Below are 26,515 nucleotides of genomic sequence, written 5' to 3'. Positions count from 1 at the left end.
GCCCACTTAAGCCCTTATTCAAACTGTGAATTTTCCATGAGCCTTAGCCAGCTACTATGACTCACATGTCATCAAACTCCATGTGTGATAACCGATAAGGTAGTCTTTCTCATGCACACACACACATAAACACACACACACACACGGTGGGTACTTCCCTAGCCTAAATTGATGTTTTGGCATGAGGAGAGATGTGGGAAAGCTCCAAGATCATGTTCCATAATAGCATCTACTGTTTGTTTTTAACCCCACACGCCGACGCTGATACACCCACGGCTGATTGGTGTGTAACAAGTGAGCGTGCTTGATCATTAATTTATGTGGTCTCTATGAGCGGACATCCTGAGGGAATGAGAGGAGGAAGAGGAGGGGAAACGAGGAAGAGGAGAGGGGTGTTGAGTTACACAGGGCTAAAAAGTGGCCTGCTCATCTGCCATCGCAATGTTCCCTGAGGTGACCCACTCCCTTTGTTCTCTTTGTGCATGAGTGTGTGTGTGTGTGTGAGAGAGAGAGAGAGACTTAGCAAGTGAGTAAGCATGTGTGTGATGTGCACAATGTGTTAGCCGGTACTTTTATCTTCTGTAAGGTATTCACACACATACTGTGCACACACACACACAGAGGACATATCTGCAAGGTAAAATAATGTGACAGGTAACACCATTAGAATCTAAGCACAACTGAAGGACAACTGTTAGCTGGTTTTAACCGCACAAAACACACACACACACACACACACACACACACACAGCTTGATCCAGCACCTGCTACTACTGTATTTGCAGTGAGTGAGAGCTGTAGGACAACAGGTGAGAGAGAGGAGAAGAGAACAGCTTGTTCTTGTTTTTCGTTCTCAACAAGGCAGATGACAACATCTATTGAAGAAGCTGGACGAAAATATAATTTATCTCACACACACAGTAGCTAGGTAACAGAAAACAAAAGAAAACTAGATATATTCGCAGAACAAATGAGGGGAAAAAAACAACAATTTATACACCTAACATCGTCATGACTCCTTCTCACAATAAAGTCTACATTGTACTCACAGGCTTTGTTTTTCAAACAAGAAGAATTCTGATGTGTTTTTGGGGTGGAGACGGTCGAGAGGCGGAGGTGTGAAGTCACGGCTCTCAAATAGCCGACAACTTGGCTTGATTGAAAATGGCAAGTGCTGTCGTTACTGCTGACCGCATGTTTCTCCATGTCACCTTTACATAACAGCCAGGGTGCACCTCAACAGGTTAAATTCCCTTCCTTTCCTGTCGCAGATAGTCTCTTTTACCTCAGCCCCGCTGTTGCACAACTGAGCTAGCCTGGGGCGAGTTGCACCTAATTTGCAACCTGATATAATTTCCTCTCACGTTAACTTTCACTGATCGAAACAATTGCCATACCTGCGACCCATTAATGAGGGCGCGAGAGCCTTGTAGATCTTGCAAATGTGTCTGAAACTAGCCAGTGATAACCTTTTGTGAAGCTTGACTCTGGGAGTAAAAGTAACAGCTGAGAGCTTTAAAAAGACTTCAAAGGACATATTGTCTTGTTTGCATCAGTGAGGAAATATCTTATTTCCCTATACAACCAAAAGGCTGTCATATTTCCTGCTGCAAGAGTACAACTGTCTCCACAGTTTACAGTAAACAAAGTCCTCTTGATAGCTCACAAAACGCTTCTGGTAGTAGAAAGTGAAGGGAAAATTGGGAGAAAATGCAAATGAGCTGCTGCTAATGTGCCGTAGTTCTTCTACATGAAAAAAATAAACGGTTGAACTACAGCGCTTCAACTGCAAACTGAATCTCTTAACATAAGATTTAATCAATTTTGCATTATTATATAATATTTGCTTAACTATTCTGTTGATATATGAGGTAAAGTCAAATAAATCAACTTTTAAGTGCAAACATTCCCTCAGGTGATGATTACGGCAAAGCACACCTGTCCGGAGAAAAAAAACGGAAAAATAGAGATCAAGGAAGAGGAACAAAACATACAAAAAAGCCGAACAAAGCGACCCAGCACAATAAAAATCCAATGTGGAGAGATGTAAAGCTCGCAAGTGAAGTGCATGAAGTGCAACCACTGCGGCGGTGGATGCAGGGCCATCCTTCAGCAGATTGCCTCTTGGGTAATGAGGCAGTTATGTTCCTGACGGTAATGGAAAGGCTGTCATCACGGTGGCAACAGGACATGTCTGTGGGCATGACTCACATTCAGCAGCGCAGGGAGGCAGCGAGCACGGAGTCGACTAGCAGTCCTGACACACAATCATCTGAACAAAAGATCAGTTGGCTTAGAGATGAGGCGCGGGGTTATTGGGCGATGTTGACAGGGTTTCATCTGGGGCGAAGTCAGGCGGCAGGACAATAAACAGCAGTGATTGAAAGAACAGTGCAGAGGCAAACAGGATCCAGGAGAGGATATAAAGCTGAGAGTGATGAGTGTGACTTAAGTGTTTTCCCATCTTATGTAAAGGAAGGATTACGTTTCTTCAATGTGTAGGGATCAGTGACAATTAGCGGAGCCTCAGGTCCATCCTGTTCTGTTAGCACGGTAAACACAACGACGGATACACATGAACTGAATCCACCGTCAGTCGCACCAAAACGTGCACACAAACACTAGATTCTGAATGTATTCTCAACAAAAAGCTCCAACGACTTTCATTGTTGTCGTTGTCAACTCATTGTGCGGTGGAGGGGCTTAAAGTGAGGCTCAGATATTTCGACTGTTTGTTCTCTGTCGCTGGTGAGAGTGAACAATTCACATCAGCTGGAATGCCTTAACACGTCTTAACATTTCTTTTGATCAGCCATGGGCCTGAAAATACACAAAAAAATCTACAAAACAGCCCCCCAAAAAATCTACAGAATTTCAATTTCAAAATAAAAGCCTCTGCATTGTTGGAAGGTAATTGAACAGGTACACGAGCAGAGGGAGAGCAGCAGGTGGAGATCTAATATAGATGTTTTATAATAAGAACTCAAAAAAACCATTCAGCATTGAGATGAGCCAATGTTTGATTTAATGGATCAACATAAAGTTAAAAAGTAATAAAAGCATTATTGTGTAAGAATCTTTTCTAGGTTTTTTTCCTTCTCAAATGCAAACATTTTGCTTGTTTTCTTTTATGATAGTAGAATACTTTGGGGTTTTGGACTATTGTTTTGAGTTTGAAAGTGTGTGGTATTTTTCATTGTTTTCTGACATTTTATACACGTTTGCTTGGTCTGTGTAGAAACCTGCAGCCATAGCATTTCAGTTCACCGACTGGGTCACAATGCTTTATTTTGATCTGGTTTCTCATTTAAGCCAGTACAGTATTTAAATCACATTGGCACTCAGATACCAAAATCCATGACTGTAATCCACAAGATAGTTAAATTTTATGTTGAATTACACCATTTGGCATTTTGGATCAAAATGAAAAGATTAACTGAGCCTAATTGGGATGTAAAGGAGGGTTATTCAGTATTTTTTTTCTCGTTTGGTAAATCACTCATCTTTTTCTGCGACACGTGCATTGGCTTAAGCACAATCTAATCCAGACCCTCGTGCTTGAATGGGATTTGGGTAAAAAAACCAACAAACTAGGCCATGGACCCTCAGGGTGAGTCAGTGACAGTCAGTGTTACACCAAAAATAGATACTGTTGGAATAATTAAAAAATTCATTTCTTTAAGTGTGTGGACCGTCATTTTTAATTACCGTCCTCCCTAAAGGGCCAAACTGGAACCAATCTAATGAGGTCGAACGAGAGAGGCAGATTGTAGCGATAACAGACGGAGCCGGATGATGAATCTCATACCTGCATGCATGTCTGTTCCAGCACATTTTTGCTTATCACATTCCATATTTATTTTTTTCCATGGCTGGTTCCATAAGCAGAGCCAACTTTCCATTGCAATAATGTCTGTGTGCAATTACAACCATCACTTGTGACTGGAAAATGTATTGTGATTAAAACACAGCTGATCTTTCAGTTCCCAAACGTTACTACGAACAACAAAGAAGTAAAAAAATAAGGCAAATACTAAAAAAATGAGTTTGTTTCCATCGTGTTTCTGAGGTTTTTTAGCCCAGTTATACAACAAGACACCACGCACATCTCAATCTACCCGTTCCTGAGTGGTTAATGTGGTACTTCACATTAACTGTATTCAGCAGTTAGTTTCAGTTAAATGTTCTGTTGCTAGTAGCAACCACTGCTCACAGATCTGTGAACAAGCAAATAGTGACTGGAATCCATTATCTACTACTCAAATACCTTTCCTAGAGCATTATCTGTAGGTACTCATTGTATTATAGCCGGTTTGTCATTTCTTTAATTTCGTTTTCATCAGTTTACCGCTAACTAAGCTAGCCATTATGCTAGCTGTCTGATTCTAATGTGCAACATTCTAACTGACAGTTAATTACTGTTGAATCAACTGATATTAACTTTACTATTTGTTTACTGTGTTCAGACAGAATGTGAAGCAAATCAATTAACAGCATATTGACATCCTTCATAAAATAATAGAGATGAGAAGAAAAAGAAGAGAAACTAGAAGGAAACAGCAGAAAGAGCCTGGGAGAGAGAGTTTGGTTATAGAGGAGGACAGTGGAGGCTGAGCTAACCAAACACACACAGACACACTGACATAGATACAGTCTGTAGCCAGCTAGTTTAAAGCTAACATAATGTATAATACACAAATGGGCCAACAGTCACATTTGAGCAAATGAGTCCAACATTTGCTTCACTTTCTGTTTGAACACACCTTGAATTTTGCTAACACAAAGTTCCACTGTTTTTACTGTTAAAATACGAAGTATTTTATTCTTTGTACTTTTACTCTTCTGTGCACTGGATAAATAAAAGCTTTGTTTCTTCCCAGGACGAGGCAGAGCGTAACAAATTGGAAAGCTAGACTCCAGTTTTCTTTCTAATTCACTTTTACAACACCTCCAGTCTTATGATTGTCTATGGCATCTCATCTTTTTCTGCTTGCGGCCCAATACTGTTTTCACTGTTTCACAACTGCCTGCAGTAAAATCTTCAAAAAGGGCCACTCCTGTCTCCAGCCTTAATAGGAAGTGTGTTAAGATCGCTGCATAGCTGTGGACCTGCACGCATAGTGAGGACAGAAGAAACAAATGAATGTTGAAATGAAAGTCAACGCCAGAAATAGCAAAGTTATTTTTAGTTTTACTTCAAAAATATCTGCATGTATTTAAGTTGCCTGACATTTTATTGCTTCATAAGACCAGAGTTATTAGAGAGTTTGGAACAACACAGGTATTGAACTTTCTTAAACTGTGTTGAGTAATACAAACATGATTTTGGCATCTGTACATAAGACTGCTCAGTAATGTTACACCACTGCTGGCTCTACACTTAGCATGGAAGTTTGTGGCCAGTGGTTTAGCACTAGTTACGACTATAATATATATCTAGCTTGCGGACTACTTAGAATGAGGTAATGTAAAAACACAGACTCAATACCAGTGGATAAACTTTGATGTTGTGTGTGCGTGGTGACCCGACACTCACAGACAAACATGGCTTCTGTCAAAGCAGCCATTCTCAGCATAGCAGCAAATCCTCAGTATTACGAAACAACAAAAACAACTCACGATTAATAGCCTTGTGCGCATTGTGAGGGCTGCATAAGCACTGGGGAGGCATGTGAACGCGGCAAGTGTTATTACAGTGGGATCAATAGCTCGAGCTGGGAGCGGTATCGACAGGGGCCGACGCTGCGGCGCTACACTGCCGCTCCCTCGGGGACAGTGTGTCCATGGCAGGGAGATTGAAATCAGTTTACAGCATGAGGGGACACATTAATCCTATTACCACCAATCTGGTCTTTATGGTTTTTATTGAGGCAGCAGCTTTTCCTAGTCAGCAGCACTTAGTCTTTGGTTGAACACACATGCACACAGAACCCCACACACACACATTTTCCTTACATCACACACTTTTAACATGCAAGTTGTGTCCACACAGTCCCCCACGCAGATTCACACACTTTAGAGGCGACGCTAATCCACACAACATTACATAAGGTGGCTAAGAGATGCTACAGCTCTTACCTTAGGCCACCACAGCATATGGACAGATGAGCTCGTTCTGATGAGCTGTCGGTTTGCAATCAGTGCATCACCTTGATGGTGATGCAGCACCCAGCCCTAGTGATGATCAAGCATTACAAAGAGCAAAGGTAGGAGCAGGGCAGCACAGCTTGCAAAGTGTAGCATGTCAGATTGCAGTATCAGAAGGTATGGGCAAGTACGACTCAAGTACATTTTTCATAGGTCCATTTTCTGTTATTTTATACTTTTATACTAATTCTTTTACATTTCAGAATGAAATATTGTACTGCAGCTCATTTATTTCAAAGCTTCAGCTTCTAGTTACTTTGCAAATTCAGATTATTAAAACTAAATATGAACAATATAGATTTTGATGTATTATTATATATTAAAATTGCCCATCAGCATATAAACTAGTTAGGACCACCTTTACCAGTTCATCAATGTCAATAATCATAATTCAATAATATATATAATTCTGAAATGTGACATTCTGCATAATGAAATTTTACTTTCCCTATTTTAAGTATATTTTGACAAAAGCACTTGTACTCTCACTCAAGAAAAACAAAAAGCATTCAAAGCTTTTACTTGTAACAGAGTATTTCTACACAGTGGTATTACTTCCACTAAGTAAAAGATCTGAATACTTCCTCCACCTTTGCATATGGGTTGAATCCAGGTAGACAGATACAGTCTTTGTAACTATCCCAGTTTAACTGAGATATTGATTTAATTACTTCAGTTTAAATAACTAATTTCTTCTTCACAACTTGAGAAACAAGAGTTTTCTTTGATTACTAATTTTCCTTATAATAATTCCCCAGAGCCGAATATGACATCTTAAAATTGCTTGGTTTGTTTAAACATCAGACTAAAACTTAATAATATTCAATGTAAAACTAATAATACTAGTAATAGTGTCTTTTCTGTTTAATCAATACCTTAAATAAAACCTTAATCGATGATCAAAATTGTAGTCTAATACTTGAGATTGTCAAATTGTCATCGTTTCAGCACTATTATACGTGCTTAAAAATGTAAACGCTGCTTTACGCAACATTAATAAAGTTCACCTTCAGCTTGCAGTGTGCTTTAGACACAATGGTCTGTCCCTCCTGTATTCTTTTAAGGTCACCGGTTTGGCATTGCTATTTTGGGCACAAAAACTGCTTTGTCTTTCTAGAGCTGTTTGTGTTGGACTGGAATTTCTATTGGAAATTCTGACAGGAAAATTATGTTCGACCAGCAATTTCAATAACAAAGGCCAATCATTGTGTGACGCTGTTTCCCAGTCTTCCTCCTTGGTGAGTAAATGGTGGGCCTCTACATTCCATTGCGAGGTCTTTTTCTTTGCTTCTAATCTTATCACTTCATAGCCGTGTCGTCTTGGCCACATGGCAACCGGACACCCCACCCAGGAGACTGTCCTTTGTCATACGTCACCCTAACGGACGCAGCGCTAACCTTTAGCTGACACCTGAGCCCCGGCACTTCTCTAGGGTTTCAGGCCAATGTGAGCTGCCCATCTCCACCTGCCTAGTGCCCAGACTGGGGGAGCAGGCACACCTGAGCCCACTGCTCTGGCCCTGGATCGCTCAACCTTGCCAAGATGCAGATCTGGTTTCCTACCAGTACAGAACATGATACTGTCACCGTCTACATCCATCCTGTCTGTCCTGCCTCTGCTCCTCTGCCTCTTGTCTTCACCTCAACAACCGGTCAGAGTGCATCACAACAGTGTTTTTAAATGCTGGGCCTGGATCATATTAAAACTCAGACCTGATTTATGTTTGATGAGTATGGAGTGAGAGGTCTGTCCTTTCGCTAAATAATAAAACACTGCGGAGAAAATGGGCTATTACGTAAACGGCCAATGATTGATAATAACAGATCAATCTCAATCTCAATTGAGACAGGTAATAAATCCATTAAGGACGTGACTAGAGTGATACTTAAACTTAATGCTTATGTCAAAAATATGAGCAATGTCTGTCCTGGAGCTGAAACGATTACACAATTAATCTATCTACAGAAAATTAAAGCTAACATTTCATATATAACCTGGTTCCAGCTCCTAAAATGTACATTTCTTATGTGACAGTAAACTGAATAACTATGGGCTGCAGGAAAATTGTGAATGGTCCCTTTTGCATATTGATTAATCAAGAAAATAATCTCCAGATTAAATAAAAACGATATCCTATCCCAGGAAATTATACCCAGAAAAGATAAAATGATAGAATGATACATTGTTGTGTACCTCGCTTTGTTGCTGAGACGCTCAAAATAACTGTCACAAATTAAAATGAATGACACGTGTTACATAAGGTTGTATATCAAAAAAGACAGTGGGAAAGAACAAATCATAGGCTTCAGCAAAATCACTCCAGTTTTGTTGAACTACAAATAGCAGATTAGTCATCAAATCTCTCCTCCTTTCCAAGCATAATTTCTGTGATGATAAAGCCTGGGAACGGACATGTGACACAAGTGACAGATAAACAGACAGAAGGACACACAGGAGAACAAACGGAAAGTGACCCAGGTGGACAGAAACTTCTCCAGGCGTCCTCGGCGAGGAGTTGAGTGTGTGTGTGTGTGTTTGCTGACAGGGGCGTTTGTTGGTCTGTGAGTCCGCTGACTCACTGTTGTGGTTGGAGTGTGTGACTGTGTCAGTGTTACTACAGTCTTCTGCGTGTGGGAGAGCAAGCTTAAATTGAAAATAGTCATCCTTTGTGGCTTGCAATGCAGTATTTGCTGTGTTCTAATGGCAAGTTTCTCCATAATCAAGTGTAAATGGGTCATAATGTCCAAATCCTGTTTACTCCCAGTGCTTCCTAATTAAAAAACATTTAATTCAGGGACAGACTGAGGCTGGAGAGGCACTTATCAAAAGAAAGAGCGAGCTGACAGGCTGATTAATTATTTATACGTATATAAAAGAGCAAATAAACAGGCAACCATCGAACTGGCGAGTAAATAAATAAATTAGATGTAAATGCCAGCGTCAAATCAAGCATGCGAGGTAACTGTAAAGGCTTGCGTCACGCTCTGTGTTCTGTAATACATTCCCTGCTTGCCAACGTGCTATGACCTTCACCGTGTGTCCTGTGCTATCATCTGCTGATGCTGGTAGATTTTCCAGGTAATTATAGTGTTGTGGCACATTCACATACTACAGTACAGCGTCTACCCACAGCTCTGGCCTCGCTAAACCTTTCGACAACAATAGTCCCCTCTGTTTTGTCCAAAATGGACACAAAGCCCTTTGCTATGAAAGCCGTACTGTACCACCAGCTCTGCCATTATTACAACAACAACCTGCCCTGTCCACAGCCTCTGTGTTTGGCTCATTAATGATGTAACCAGCAGGGATTGAGCCAAGGCGTGGGCAAGCCATTTCAACCGTGTCAAAACAATGGCTCCAAAACACCACAGCCAGTCACATAGCATCTCCTCTAATTAAAAAACCCACCATTCACTGATTTTCTTCATGTCACCCTTTCAAGCACCACTGCCATCGCCTAATCTTTCTGTGAAGTGCCTATAAATAGCAGCAATCCACATATTAGTTCACCCAAAAGTGCTTTGCAACGGAACAGGAGTCTTACGATTATTGTTTTCTCGTCTTTAGATTTGGAGATATTAATAAAAACAGGGGCCTTAGACGGCTTCAGATCTTGTTAAGTGATAATAAAAACAAAAGCGGGGGCTGACAAGGAGGTGAGCTCAATCAGAGGCCGCTCCCCCACGTGCCCTGCTTTAATCTGCCCTCTCCCCCAGCGCTCTCCATCGCTCTGTGTGTGCCAGAAACCAGGATTAGTAGTGTTCTTTGTGTCATTCGAAAGTCAGCCCTCTGTCTGCTCTTTTAATTGAACACAGACCCCCTTTTCTTTGGGTGAGTCTGGGAGAGGTGGGCTGATAAGAGCTGGCTGACAGGGGGGCTTTAGTGAAGACTGTGGCTGTATCAAGCCTCTCTGATCTCAAAGCGCTAACCAGGTTTACTCGGAAAAAAGTAAATCGAAAATAAATGCTAGCACAAGTCCTGCTGTAAATGAACTCGATGATACGGAGTATCATCAGTTGTATACAGCAGAAATCCCTGCACAGTCAACACCTCTGACGTTTCACACTATACCCTGACAGCTATTTTTCTTTCACCCACAGTCTCTGGAAAATCTTAAAAATGATGGTCGCTGTCCTATAATTACAGGATAACTGCACGGTGACACATTGGTGTCTTTTCACCCTGGCTGGTCTGCAGTGGTTTGAAAGTGTAATGAGAGTTGGGAGCGAACACAGCTGCTGCCTGGCTCGCCGGGGGAACACAGGCCACAGGGTGGGTCAGTCGGCGGCTGACATGCATTGTTTTGGTTCATATGTGCAGGATAGTTTTTGGTAGCAAATAACAATCGCATGCCGTTCTTATGACATGCAGTTCATGCCATCACAAACACAAGAAGCAGGACATTTCATATAGACACACGTGTTGTGTAAGGTTTGGGAAACACACGGAGTTGCGAGAAAGCGATAAAATATGGCTGACCAAGGGGTGCTGTGGTGAGTGAGGGTGGGGTGACTGGGTGCTTAAAACCTGCAACTGCTGCTTTTGGTTGCAAGAAATAGCTGAAATCAGCCCTCACCACACCAGAGCACATCAGCACTGAGCAGCAAGCGGCACAGAGGAAGAAACATTCGACTGGGTGTTTGCGCGTCCACGCCAGAAAGCGTTCCTTCACCTGTACACTAGGCTGCCTGTGGTGAACTGTATCCAACTCGTGTCAGTCAGACTCCTGAGCCGCATTTGGTTTTTATTCTTTCCTCCCCATCCTGCGTCTCTTTCCGTCTCTTTGTTGATGAGTCAAATCGGACGAGCAGCCAGCAGGTGAGGGAATATATTCTGACATGGAATTTCCAAAGGGTTTAGTGGGTGAGCCAAGCTTTGGCAGACCATCTGTGTGGCCTTTTAAGCCCCAAAACTGGCACGTTGCAGTGCCAAAGGTGGGGTCCCAAGGCTCACATTGAACACATTAAAGTGCAACTGCTTTCCTACCCTGTGACTGACAGGTCCCGCACGTCGAATACCTGTACCTGCCCTCAGGACAAGTCAATAAAATATGACTGTAGGATGTTTAAGTCAGTGAATGAGTTCACAGCGACCTAAATGCACATCACCTACGCTGCATTTTTCCGCTTGTATTATTTATACTACAGTATTTCAGCATTATCGTGGTGTATAATAATTCTCTGACATTTTTTATTTGATTATTCTTTTCCATTATAAAACATAATCCCTAACCAAGTGCACCTGCAATGCTGCTGGGATGAGGAGCGAGCAGCGATAAAGAGAGGGATAGAGGGTCTGTTCGCCACTGCGTCTAAAAAACTGCCTCACTTCTTTTCCCTGCATGTGCCCTGCATGGACAATTCCAGTCATCACACCCTCCCATTCAACTTGCGCATCATCTCCCAACACCTCACCCTCTGAAACTTAGACAACGACACAACAATTGGTGCATTAAGAATCTTCTTTCCCCCCCTGTGTCTCTCTCTCTCTCTCTCTCTCTCTGTGTGTCCCATTCTTGCAGTATCAGTCCACCCATTTCTGAAATTCATCCAGCGTCAATCACTGTGCCCGTGCCCGTGCCCGTGCGCGCGGCGCGGGACGTGCGTCTTGGCGAGCTGCGGCTCCCATTGATAAAAATCCTCGTCTGAGAGAGAGAGAGAGAGAGGGCTGCATTCAACGTCACCACCAAAGACATGCATGCATTTCTACAGGGCAGCGTGCGGTCGGTCCCGAGCACAAAAACCGCTGCACACACACACCACACCACATCACAAGGACACAACCGTAATGATTAGTTGCAACGTGCGTTTTTTTTTTGTTGTTGTTTGTTTTTTGGGGGGTTAGAACCGTACCTGCAGTTTGTCTGATGTAAACACCTCGGTGTCTACTTCGCAGGCGATGATGGTCACCATCTCCAGTTTCATATTTATCGATGGCATTCCCTTTCGTGGTTGGGAAAAAAACCCGAAATGGAGTAAAAGTCTCTCTCTTCCTCCCTAGCAGGTCGCAGAGAAAGAGTCAGGGGTTGTTTTGGTTTTTCTTTTCCTGCAGAAACTTGAGGTTACGTCCAGTTCTGGTTGGTTTTCATCGGCTGAGAGAGTTGCTGCTGGACTCCTCACTGCACTGACGAGAGTGATGCTGCAGCAGCCGCGCAAACTCTGCCTCTCTCTCCCTCCCTCCCTCCCTCCCTCTCTCCCTCTCTCTCTCCCTCCCTCTCCTGCCCTCCCCCTTGGGTCCACATTGACGTCATCACCATCTTCACGTTCGTCGTGTTTTACGCCACTACAGTGCTTGACGAACCGTGCACTGCAGAATTCACGGGGCCGGTTTATTCCGCTTTTTCTTCTATATTTTGTGTGTTTCGTGTTCAGTGAGCTGCTGGAGAAAAAGAAGAAGAAAAAAAAAAGAAATAAAATAAAACCACGTGTCACGGCTTTCAAAAAAATTCAGTTCATCAGCCAAACACTGTAGCCTGCATGTGTACATCAAGTGGTACCAGCATCAGTGGCACCCTGACTCACCCCGTCTGCATTCAGACAGATGTTAAATTTGATGCCTTTTAATGATGCTTTTATACACATACAGTACAATAAGCACAGCGCCGCAGGGGGTGGACACAATACCAGGGACATCTCATAAGTCAAGTGTTATGTAAAAGCCCTACAGTAACTGTGCAGATCATGTTTCATTTTTTAAGGGTTTTTTTTCTTTTTACAGAGAGTTGTGGAGGCCATTTTGAGGGCATAGTTTGCAGTGATAGCTGGACAAAATGATAAAAACAGCTTACAATGATGGAACCTAATACAACATGTATTACAATCAATGTTAAATCAACACCTATGCGACACGATCACACAAAAATGGAACATTACAATGAAGTGCAACTAACCATCATTTTAATGGTAATTCATCTGCCAATTGTTTTTTTTCTCTTAACTAATCTTTCTTTCTACAAAAAATCCAATGTGACATTAATTGATAATCAAAATACCTGGCGATTCATTTACTGTGAATCGAGTAATCGTATCAGTCCAGTGGTTCCCAGCGTGTTTCTCAGGACCCTCACAGGAGATCTTTGGATGATTATTTAGATACGAAATAAGAAATATGTTTCTGAAATACTGATGTTTTGTCTCTTCTGGCCTCAAAAAAGTAGTCAAATGAAAATCAATCTTCAAATCAACTCAGTTTAGGGATAATATCCTTGTGATCAAAGTACAACCATATAAGAGCTCTATTTGAAAAGCTGCTTTACCATATATCGTTTTGTTCATGAGCTCAAATTACTGGCTCACCGACAGACATCCCTAGCACTGTGCGTTCCTGTCGAGGCGTAATTGCATAACCATGTCTGTCAGCTGCATGCTCCGGAGTTAGTGCTGCCTTCAGTTGACATGGTTTATGGCTTCATGGGCTTCAGAATAGCAGACAAACTACGCGGTTATATGACGGTCACGCTGGCGGGCTCAGTGCCAAAGCCGGTGTCTCCCTACATGCTGTTAGCAGATATAGAAAATTAACAGACGTCTGATGTGGGCATTAGAGTCTTCAGGGTAGATGCTTTGTTGATCCTGGAAAGACTCTGATATGAAAAGGTCTTAGTGAGCTCTACTGTACTTCTAGTGCTGACTTGTTGATTGGAGATTAACTGTACCGTGGCTCTATATCACTCACAATAAAGCAGCTGATGAAGCCGACTGTACCACTGCTGCCACGGCTCCCTGCCTCTTAATTATCATGATACAGCGCCAGTTTCCACTTCAGCTGAGGACCAATCATTAAAAAAATTCCCACAGACATTAAGCCATTGCATAATATCTTAACAAACCATGTCTTCTTTCCATCACTCAGATCATCTCTCTCTCGCCCCCTCCCTCCGTTTCATAATAATAATTGCCTGTCCGGCCGAGACAGCTAAGTCCCCTATAAGCCATTAATATTAAGGCTCTAGGCGGTGAAGGCTATTTATGCCTGTGTGTGTCAGGCATTGTCCACGCAGTGCAGACGGAGAACATGAGTGAGATATGTGAGGATGACTGTGACATTCCTCCACCACAGCATCAGTCAGTCACCCAGTCTGGAACAATCTGCCTCTGAATGCCAAAAATGCCACATATCAGACACTGAAACATGTTGGCCTGAGTGTGAACAGCATCGCAAGCTGCTTCATCAGCTGGGAGTGAATCTGTTTTATGCTTTCAAGTCCGGATAGTAAGAGTCGGCAGTATAGAAGATGTCACTTGACAGGTCGAGATATTTTTTCAAAATCACCCCCACAGCCCATTAATCACAAGCTCAGAAGTGATAAAGCAGTGCGCCTGTGTCGCCTTTTCTTTTAAATCCACTCTGTTTTCTGGAATCTAATGTAGCTTTAGCTTGCCAAACGTTGTGATCATTTATTTATGCCTTGTTGGAAAATTCTCTTTTCACTTGCCCCTATTTACAAAGCCTTGGGTCAACAGAAGATGGTAGAGATTCACTGTATTGCTGAAGGAAACTTCAGCTAAGCAGATGCTTTATTATTGTGTCCTGAAGGCCATTCTGCCTGTACACAGCCTTACATTTAGTCAGGACTAGTTTAACCTAGTCTAACATGATCTAGTCCAGCCTATACTCAAGTGTTTCTGCTGCACTGTATAGCAGTGATTCATAGCAGTACTTGTACCCGAACTGATTTAATAAAGACAAAAAGGGGAACGGAAATTAAACACACAAATAGATTACAAATTAATGCTGGTCTTTAGTAAATTTACTGTCACGATAACATGCTAGCTACAAGAGGCTCACACAGTTTTCTTCCACCTGAGTCACTTGTAATGCGCTCCAATTCAAAGTGCTCTCAAACGAGCAGAGAAGTTGAAATAGTTGGCTTAAAGAAACGGACAGATTAAACATCCAGTTTCAAGTGCTGTATAATTAATGGATACAATGGTTGCTTAATGTTAATGAAAATAAATTACTAAAATAGTCAAATATAATGGATAAATGGATAAAATTGTTATGTTATGAATAAATTGAAATGGATAAGTTAAACCATATCGACAGATGGCAGGAATAGTTAAAATAATGGATAAATGGTTGATTGATGATAATGTATATAAGTGACTGAAATAGCTAAAAAAAGGGTTGAAATAGCTAAACTGAACACTGAGTAACAATGAAGGGTTCCTTTAGCTCATCTGTAGGGCTGGGGGGGTGCGTCTGAAGAAAAAAACCAAACAGTTGGGAACCGCTGCTGTATCCAGTGCATAGAATGTATACTTAAATGTTTTTGGTTATCAAAGCACGGTGTCGATGCACTCCTCTTCTTCACTCTTCCTGTCGCTGCTCATAAGAAGGATGGATCGCTTTGGATGATGAAGCACTTCTCTTCCTCTCTGGCCTCATTCTGCAGCTCTCCTCCTCCTCCTCCTCCTCCTCCTCATTCTCAATTCTCTTCTCCTCATTCACAATTCCCTCTGTTAGATCTCAGCCAGCACGCCTCGAACAAGGCTCCATGTACGACAATATAACACATTCTTTATCTCTTTCAAATAAGAATCTGTAACTGAGAGGAGAGATTGCTCATTTCTTACAAAATGAAGATGATTATAACCTTTCAAATGCTGCCACTTCATAAGACTTTTTAATAACAGCATTAGTGGTGTAGGTGTTTTACTTGAATATTAACAATTATTTTAAATAGGATGATGTCACTTTTTTAAATGGCTGATATCTTATTTCTGGAATACATTTACATACTTACAATGTGTACTGCAGTATACTGTATATGCATGTTCAAAGCCAACCAGTGCCTCCAAAGCTTACTTGACATCTTCTCATCTAAATCTTGGTATGAAAACAGTAAATGTATTTCTCAAAATGTGGAACTATTCCTTCAAAGAAAATCCAAATGTTTCAGGTCTATATTGTGTAGTGATGCAGTGAAAGTCACAGTGAAGTTGCCAGTTTTAAAGTTTGTTGTTGACAACAAAATATATAAATGCATCATGACATCAAACTTAAATTCTTTGCTATGCTTTTTATTTTTCAATTAACCTCTGTTTATTTATGTGCATGTAAAAATAAATGAATATACCGTACATGCAGCATAAATTCACAGCCACACAGTTAATCAAACAGAAGAAATCTTGGTATTGCAGAGTCTCTAAAGTGCATGATGCACTTTATAAAAGATGAGAAGAGGAGGAAGCACATAGGCAGCAGAGATGCTCAAAGGGTGAGACGCTGTGTCTCAGACTCACTGACGAGCAGAATTTGTATTCTGAAGTGGAGCTCTGCAGAGGAGCAGGAGGGAGGAAACCAGGGCAGTGGATCATCACAGTGGGCTCATATACGCATGCTCATATTACACACATGTATGTTAATGCGCACCAGCACACACAGAACCAAACAATGCAACGCATTAACACAATGACAAATAAATATTACCAACAAATATATACTGTTTTGTGCTGTATCATCTGTGAATTTAAAGTGAACACATGCACATTATTAAACATTTATTCAGTACAAGAATTCACCCAAAATAGAAATGCATGAAAATATGAGAGTATGGCAACAGCTCTCGCAGACACATGACTGATATGAGCTTTGTTTTCATGTGTATGTGTGTCTGTATGTGTCTGTATGTGTGTGTGGCAGCAGAAGAATGGAAGGAATGAAAACATACTCAGCCACTGCAGGCATGCAGATAGGCTGCGGCTGCACTATGCTCATGATCGTCGCACATGCACACACACACATATACACATACATATACAAACATGCATCATAACTTCACTGCCAACCTCTTGTTACACCAGGCTAGCTCGCTTGGCCAAGCCAAACCAAACGCTGGTGCCAGCGCCAATGCAGCTGCTGTAATCTAGGCCAAGCTATTTATAAAGCAAGCAGCCAAGTACAGGCGCAGGGAGGCAGGGGGAGACAGAGGGATGGGAGGATAAAAGAGTGTCTACAGGGCAGAGAGACAGATCTACAGAGTGTAGGTGAGAAAGAGCGGGGGAGAACAGAGAAGTGCATAGAGGCGAGATGGCATAGAGGGAATAAAAGTAGTGAGGGTGAGTGAAAATAGAACGAGAGAGAGAGAGAGAGAGAGAGAGAGGTCCTGTCAGGTGCAAAAGGACAGCATGAATACCTGAGGAAGAGCAGACAGCCTCCATCAACACTCCTTCAAAAGCCTGAAATTTGTTTTATCTGGTGGTTTGGGTTCTGCAGACAAACTGACGGGAGGAATGGTCGCTCCTGCAGCGCTTAGTGATTTGGATGTGAAAATGTTGACAGATAAGTTTTACATGACTTCTGGCAATCAAGCTTTAATTAATAGTAATAGACAACTCCCAGAGGCCAACTCTGACTGTAACTCTTTCCTCCTAATTAACAAAACATTTCCCTGTAATCATGGGACATTTGTACATGAAACTGAAAGACTATTGACTATTAATATAACATTGGGGTCCATGATTAGACCAAGTAAGAAGAGTTTCAGTTATTTCACATGAAAAAGTTTGTCTGTCGTCTGTGCTTTCTTCGTCAACTTATGTTTCGCAAGGTGGACCGGGGGCTCAGGTGGAAAAAGGTGATGTACTTCTGAGCACCAATCAGGAATTAGGGCCCACCGCTTTGACATCACACGCACTCGAAATCACAGTTGTCACTGTCAGTCAAATCTGATCAATTTACACACTCGGTCCTAATGTAGCAGATTAGCTGACCTTTTTTGAGTGTTTAACTCTTAATAAGTAATTGAATTTTTGAATATTCATTTTCGAGGACTTTAACAATGGCTTTACATACTGAAGTACTGATGTACAATTAGTGCTGAATTAAAGCATGGTACTCTATCGGGGGCATGGAGGTGCTTCGTATGGATTTCTGATACAAGTATTCACAGTTGTTTGATTATTTTTTCATCAAAATAATCTTATGCAAATATAAATGTATTAGTTTTGGAGAAGGGATGCACCTTTGAATAATATAACTCAGCATATTGACATATATAAGGGGGTAATGCAACGAAGTAGGACTTTTTTTTGTGCATGTGTTTATACAAAACAATATTGTATAAAGTTCATACAAGTTTGTTGTTAACAGTAACTTAGAGTACTAATACTGTCAAACTGATACTGATCCACTATTAAGTCAATTCATTGTTTAGATGACTGACAGATTTTTTAAAACAGTTTTGATAATCAACTAATTATTAAAGTAACATTTTCTGGTTCCAGCCTTTCAAGTGTGAGGATTAGTTGATCCTTTCTGTTTCTTTCACGTCATTGTAAATTAAATACCTTTATTTTATGGTCTGTTGGTCGGACAAAACAAGTTATCTGAAGAGGTCAAAACTCCAAAGTAGAAAGTGGTGGTAGCATGTTTCCCTATTTTAAGGTATTTTATGGACTTAATCAAATATCTGACAGTTGCAGCCCTGCCCAATGTATCATCAGTAAAATCAGGCGAGGCAATGTAGAGATGCACGATACCACTTTTATGCTTTATGTACTGAGTGCTTTTACAGACAACAACATGGGAGCTGACACCATAGTATGTTTTTGGTTCACAGCCCACATCTGGTGGGCCACCAGCAGTTGTTCAGTGTTTTAACCCAGTCCAGCAGCTTAGGAGCTGGAGAGATGAGCTGCTGTATAGTTGTGTGAGCGGAACAGAGACCGAGGGAGAGGATGGGGGATGGACGAGGAAGCACAGAGGGACACGTGCCGACGGTTCCACTGATTGGTTTGCTTTGAAATCAGGTCAAATCGTTGGATGGGTTAGGCGGACTCTCCGACCCGCATGCAGGCGTCGCCGCTGCTTGAATACCAGACACAACAAAAAGGGGGAAAAAAAAACGAGAGGGGGGGGAAGGACCTGAGGCGGCCTCAGAGCTGCGAAGACAACACAGTGCTGTGAGAAGTAGGTGCCATTCTGAGGCATACAAAGAGGGAGAAAGAAATCATCTTCACCAGAGGATAGTAAGAGCTCTCTATTCTTTCACTTCAAACAGATCTAATTTAAAGACATGTCATCCTCGTGGCAACTGAGATGAGAACAAGTGGGGAAATGCTGCGATGAGATTGCAAACTTTAAAGAATGAGGCAGCCCCATAGGCAAACTAAATGAAAAGCCAAAAAGGGTTAGGCTATAGCTTCCAGATCTGCTTCAGACAAACCATCAGCCACCGGAGAAACAGACGCTCGAATCACAGGCACCCAGACGCCAGTAACGTGGGTACGGGTTGTCAATAAGCAAAATGATGGAGACAATGAGATGTGGAGAGAGGGAGATGCAAACAGAGACAGACTTAATTGACAGGGAAGAAAACCATTCACGGGAGAAAGGAACAAAATGAAAGATCTAAACAGGAATAAACAAGAGCCAAAAAAAACCAAACTGAATCAAGAGAGTCACATACACAATTGTATTTCCTTTTTCCATCAAAGTAACAACAATGAAAAACAAGTGTCGAGAGAAAAATGAACAACAACAGACTGTCAATAGTCCTTTTTTGTAAATGACAACGAGCAGAAATTGATTTGGATGCCGGTCTCACCACCTCTATTCTCATAACTCCGTGGAGCAGCCTCACAGGGGAGCGGGCTTTGCAGACTCACAACATTAAGACGTCAACAAAGTTCTGTAAGTAAACAGAAAGGAAAAAGAAATAAAAGGCAGGAATCGACTCAAACTGGAACTAGCACTGTGCAGGGAAGTATAATGTCTCTATTCACAAGTAACTACTTTCAAACTGGTTCTCATGAATCCTCACAGTCTGATCAACTAAACGTCTCGTTTCCATTGTGTTTATTTCAGATGCTACATTTTCACACACTCAATAAAAGCAATCATCTGCAGAACATCTTTCTATCTCATGTACGACTGTACTATTGTAGCTACGCCTCAAATCATGGGAGTCCATTTATACTCGGCATCAGTCAAATAAGAGATCATATTCTGTTGTTGTATTGTGAACGGCTATTCCTGAAAGCACGAAGAGAACATTTCTTTTTTTAGACTGATTGAACCAGAAAATAATCTTGATTTAAATAGAATCACAGGAGCACGACTAAGAACAAATAACACAGTGGCTTACATAGCATCCTAAATCTTATAGTTTCATAATCAGCCCTTGTGTGGTAGGCGAGGGTGGGGCAAGAGGAGTCTGTGGGCAAAGTGAGACGTCTCTTTTTTATCAAAGCAACCGTACACAAAACCAAAAATGTATCTCCCTGAAGCTGTAACTCTGAAGGTGTGGGAGTTGTAAGAAATGCCATTTTATCATGATGAGGCTGTAAGGATGTTTGTCTTTAAATAGATGTTTGATGTTTATGAAGTACAATATGACATATGCAACTGAGACTTATGTAACTGGATTTGATTAGCTGCGTGAAATTACTTTTCAAAATGACAAGGTAATTAAATCACATTAATGTGTTCAAGAGATAGCCTATTTTTAATATTACCATTATTATTAGTGTATGTCTCCAGAGTACAAATACAGAAAGATACAGCAATCAGCCTCCTCGTAGGATATACAAAAGAGCAACTAATAATACAGAAAGTGATGGTTAACATTTGTCTATAAAATGTCAGAAAATAGCTAAAAGGGCTCATCACAAGTTCTGAGAGACCATGATGATGCCTGCAAGTTACTTATTTTGTCCAATTCACAAAAAAAGTTTAAAGGACCAGTGTGTAGGATTTACTTTAATCTGTTTAGGTTGAAAATTGGTGAATTATGAATTACATAAGGGCACTCCATCCATCCAAAATCTGCTCACAATAGAGTAAACAAGAGTGTCTAGTTATATAAGGAATACTGAATGAGTGGACAGGGGAGTGATTTCAGACACAGCCTTTATCATAGCATGAAAAGCACAGTTGTTACTAATAACATTAACAATGGCTCTGTACTGCCATGACAGTGTGACCGTGAAGCATGCACAGTACCAGGACTCTGAAACTGAGGCAGCTAAATGGAATTCAACCATCACTCATTTTAATCTTTTATACCTGTTCTTTTCTTACTATCACATATCAAAATGTCTTCCATGGATTTCATGAGTAACATAGCTGCAAGAGCAGGGAAAGCCACTTCAGTGGAGTGCAGGCTGCATATGAGACTGCAGGTACGCCTCTGCATCAGCTGATAATCAAACAGAAGCTAATAGTGGAGCTGCTGCGGTAAACTTTCATTTCATCTTTTCACCTTTTCCATTTGGAAATTCAGCCCCAAAAAGCCTACATAGTCTACATTGTTTACAATGTTGTTGGTACATGTGGTGTTTTGTTCATGTGCTGCACAGAGCTGTCAATTCAAGATGGCAAAAGTGGCTTGTTGCCAGGCTGTTTTGCATACCGAACAGAAATGAAGTGGGGTTGACTGGCCCATCGCCAGTTGAGTTTGGAGCATACCAAATTATCAAGGTGTGATTTACTTTACTACCTTATCCCCTTATTCTTTTTAACTTACAGTACTTGTGCACAGACACAAGGACTTCATAATAATAGATGTCAGCCCACCCGGTTATATCTGCAACCTACGTAAAGGCTCAGATTTTAATGGAAAACATTGTAGCTTCCAGTTGACATGATACAGACAGAAGACCTACCTCCTCTTTCTATTTATATTCATTATCTTGTTTATTTATTTTGTTTTTATTGCTGCTGCTGGTCACTGACAGTTACCAAACAAAATTTCTTTGTATGCCTACAGTGACAATAAAGTGTCTTATGTCTCATCAAAATGCAAGGCGTAATGCAGTTTCACAGAGAAAAATGTAATAGTCATTTTGTCAAATGTGAAAAAAACACTTGCACCCTGAGTGCAACAACAGCTCAATTCAACCAAATTGTGCTTTCCATTGTTGTCTGCTTCCCTTGAATTGCTTTTTTGTTTTCTTCTGTTTGATAAATAAAAGCAAAACAAGCACGGCAGGTCGGTGAGAGAACCCCAGTCAGTGTACCAGAATAATATCCAGGCCGCAGCAGGAGCAGAGGCCAGCGGCACTCACTCACTCTGCACTGCATCATGTCTGACCTTCAGCCTGCCAAGCACCCGCTCCCTCACGTTCACCCCCCGGGACCGACACCCAAAAATAGACTGTAGTCTGACACATGCAAACATATCACTACCAGCATGCATGCCCACTGTATGTACATGCATTGTGTGCGCACATAATACACACACACACACACACACACACTGACACTCACTTTACATCTCACTTTTCACATCCTCTATCACGCTATGTTTAGTCCCTGATGTGTTTCATTGCTCTGCTCTGCTCCAGGGTTGTCTTACTTTATCGCCTGATAAACATGAGTCATATTATCAAACACATTAGACTGAAGTGGGACAGCTGTGCCGACCAAAGCAACTTTTCATATACTTACAGTATTATATCGCTGCTACCCTGCTAATGCACTGCTAACAGGAAGAGTTTGGAAAGTGTTTGTAGGGCTTCTGCAGTAAAGAGTCCAGACAAGTTATCTAGAGGCTACTGCAATAGTTTTGGTTTAATGTGCTATATATTATAAATCTCTCACCCTAATACAATGGACGTAAATGGAATTTCAATTGTGTTGCTCCAAGCTTTGAAAAATTCACTTTCCAACAACAATATCCTTGTCACTCTGCACAATCCATACAAAACACTGGGGGCTGTTTTCCTTGGAACAATTTCCCACTAAAGAACTAGTGGTCCCATTGAAATAGTCCCCATGAAATCAGTTGACAGGAGTAAGATTATTAGTGTGTGGATTATCTACCATCGAAAAATAGCTACCAGTGGTAAGCTAAACACACTCTTCCAATAAAGGTTCAAGGCTCGGCTTTTGAAGATTTTACTGTTAGCTGTTGGGAAACTGTGAGATACCCTATCGTTAGACGAAAGATGTTGTAAAAAATTAATCACTACACTGACAAGAATATTGGATTCACAAAAGTATAGACTGTCAGATTATGTATGATTAAGTATTGTCAGTGAAAGATCAACATAAAGTCATTATAGCACAGTAATTAATCTCATAGAAACACACAGAGTCCACAAGAATTAAGTAGTAAAAAGAATAAAATACATAACAGTTAGCCCAACAGTAAATTAACAGGTGCTTAGAATTAGAAACACATTAGCCTAAGACAGCTAATAGCTAGCTCGGTTAGCAGTAAACATATCACAGAAAGAACTAAGCTAACAAATTACAAATCAACAATCACAAAACAACGAGGGGAGATCATGTAAAAATGTCATTTAGCTAGACAGCAAAGTTATGTTATGACTCCAAGTTATGACTGCTACTACTAACTGCTGGTGACAGACAGACATACAGAAAGCAGCACTCTTGCTGTACTTACTGTTGCTGATTTAAATCAATCTTAGACACATCCAGAACATAGAGCAACATTAGCACTCACTTGGAGTCATGTTTGTGGCCACCCCACAAATGCAAATCCAATATTTACTTATGCTTCCTTTAGCCCTGTTTCAGCGTGGTGAGAGTGGACCAAAACAGTAAAGTTTGGGGTCGTAAAAGCAAAACTGATACCCTGAAGAGCTGAGAGGAACTGCAGAGTCAACTCACGATCCTCTGAAGGTTGTCACTATGAGCAACCCCCATACATTTAATAATTTGACACATAAATATTGATTTAGTGCAGCTTTAAGCTGACATAATTCATTTAGTATCATCCTCTAACAACATATGGCAGCAACTTGAAGACATTTTGTTTGGTTTTCTGTTGCCTGTCAGATAAAAACATTTTGCTTGGTGTTGTATTAAGCTTGCAGCTGAGGCTTGCTTGATTGCAGTGGTTATGGATTGAGGAGAGTTCAGTCTGACAGCAGCAGGAGCAGCGATGAAAGCTTTGCTCTGTGCTGATTAGGTCTGATATACAGTGGGCACTGTGAGGGACGACTCACAATGCCTCCTTACTTTGCCCACTCGTACCTCTGTGTCTAAGCCTCTCATTCCTTGTACACACTTGTTTTCTGTGGGGGCTGTAGACCATGAATCATATCAACATTCGAAGACACACTGGCTGCAGCTGTGTTCACTCTATGGTGCCAATGTTAATTGTGTTCATATAATGAATGTAGTTGACCATGCCTCAGGCCACAATGAGAACCGAGCTTCTACGGAAGCTAATCAGAGGTACAGGCCTTTTCTGAGTCAAACCTGAAATGACTCAGATCAGATTCAGTGCAATTTGATATGTTCTAATAATTCATAAAATACAATATATTTCAGATATGGTGGGGAATAGAATAGAAAGTCCTGGACTTATTTCTATCGTGGTGTTTACACAGACCACCAAACTTACTATATCAAGAAGGAGAAAGGGATTCTATATCTGACATTTAGGAATATTAGAAGATAGGAACTAAAAAACTAGAACATCTAATCAAATGTAAAATGATACGATACATTTTCTTTCAGGATGGGAAATAAAATTAAGGATATTATCAATCAAACGGTTTTTTTTTTATTAATGAATGTATATTTCATCAGCTAAATGGTCTGAGGCTCAGAGTGCGTCCAAACTTTTGGCCTTTTTTGAAAGATTTAGGATAAAAAAGATCAATTGTACCACTAGCTTTAACCTAATTGTTACATTTGTCTGTAATAATGACACATGGCGAATGAAAAACAATACCCATTTGATATTCTAATTGAGAGACTGATGATTTGAGCTCTATGAGAGATCATCCAAACCATTGAGTGCAGCGGCACCAGCCCTGTTTTAATCATGAGAATTCATTTTAATTAGTAAATGAATAATAAACCCAATCATTTCAGCTGTGAGGTGGGCTGATCTGACACTGACCACAGCTGAATCTCCAAAAGAAAGAGAAAGCACTTTTAAGACGTCCTTCCATTTTACCTAAAAGCTGGTCAGGGGGAAAAGAATACTGCAGATAAAAGAGAAAAGTGTGCCACTAGGTTTTACTTTCTTTTCACTAATGCAGAAGAAAGGAAAAGGCTTTTACAGCTTGCTAAGAGCGTCTTATAAATATGAGGGCACATGTCTCTCTCTCTCTCTCTCTCTCTCTCTCTCTCTCTCTCTAAAAGAGCACAGTGTGATTACAGAAAACAGCCCATCCTCCTCCTCCATGCAGGCCTTTGAGAGCAGAAACAGAAGGTAATGTCGGTGCTGGAAGGGAGCCAAGAGCCCAAAGACACAAAAATGTAGGTTGCCATGTCCCTGTTCTTTACTGAGAGGATGTAGACAGTGAGCTTAGAGATGTCAGGTGTAGAGCGGATAGGAAAATGCAGAAACCTAGCCATTTCAGAATAAGGGTGTAAGTGAGTGTAAGTGTGCAGAATCAAACAGCAAACTGCTACAAGCCAAAAACAACCTATAAAGTCCCCCGTTTGTGCTTTTGAAAATATCACAAGCAACCTGTTTTTTATCTTATTTCATACCTCATCCCTTCCTGTCTTCATTTTTGAAAGTTTAAATAAATGTCAAAAGTTCTATTTTCAGTGAGGCTCATTTAATTGAGCCATATGGCGAACAATCTATTGACACGCTCTGACTGAAGGGGGCGTGGGTGGCATTTCCACTTAAAAGCCGGAGTGTGAATCGTAATGAAGTGAGGAGGCAAAAAAAAAAAAAATAAGATACGAAAAGGGAGGGAAGGGGGCAGACTCCATCGCTAGGAGCAATGGGTGTACAAACAGCAACCTCACAAAGCAGGAGTGATTCATTTAAAGGGATTTTGTGCATGCGCCACATTTAGCCTCTCCTGAATTCACATACATAGAGAGGATAAATAAAGAACGCTTAGGAGGGAGACGGAGGGGGAATATTAAAAGAACAGAGGAAGGAGAAGAAAGTTAACGAGCAAGCGCTCAAACAGAGGAGAGAAGAATGCTAAGAAGACGATGGGGTGGATACCTTTTAGAGACATGGATTGATGGACCTGAAAGAGGATGATGCCAGCTGGAAGGATGGAGGGATGGTAGGGCAGCATAATTGGATTAGAGAGGCAGAAAATTAAAAGTATTTTCCTTGTATCCTCCTCCAGAAAACGGGATCCAGTGATCACAAATGTGTTTGCTCTGAGGAGCTGTGACAGAGAGACACTACACATCCTACAGAGGCCTTAATAGAAGATATACAGTATGTGTCTGCAGGGGCGCAAATGTAACTGTCTGTGTGTACATGGGCTTTTGTATGAGGCCTGTTGCCACAGCTATAAAGCATGCGTGGGCATGGATAACACACTGCATTATGGCAGAATGAGTATGGCGATGAAAGGCTGACTGTGGCTCACGATTCTGTGCTAGTCATGTCGCAATCCGCTACCCTTCATTCATGTTCCTGGGGAAATATATAGCAGCATCAGGATGTGTGTGTGTGTGTGT

General features: G+C 41.2%; 1 protein-coding gene across 2 annotated transcripts in view; it reads right to left on the bottom strand.

Annotated features, from left to right (window-relative positions):
• The window catches only part of rcan3 (regulator of calcineurin 3), a 36,370-nt gene that overhangs the window by 8,155 nt on the left and 1,700 nt on the right, over nt 1–26,515 (bottom strand). Inside the window, exon 1 of one of the 2 annotated variants that reach the window (XM_035674194.1) lies at nt 12,001–12,266. The exons of the other annotated variant lie outside the window; for it this stretch is intronic. Within the exon in view, the coding sequence (XP_035530087.1) occupies nt 12,001–12,087 (87 nt within the window). The 5' untranslated portion in view covers nt 12,088–12,266. Of the gene's footprint in view, nt 1–12,000; nt 12,267–26,515 lie in introns of those variants that run through there. 2 annotated transcript variants of the gene reach the window in all.

This window comes from Morone saxatilis, unplaced genomic scaffold, assembly GCF_004916995.1.
Source record: "Morone saxatilis isolate NCDOM2014 unplaced genomic scaffold, NCSU_SB_2.0 Contig3, whole genome shotgun sequence".
NCBI classification, from domain to species: domain Eukaryota; kingdom Metazoa; phylum Chordata; class Actinopteri; family Moronidae; genus Morone; species Morone saxatilis.
Note: the sequence above shows the minus strand (reverse complement) of the source record. Positions and strands in the feature narration are given on the sequence as shown.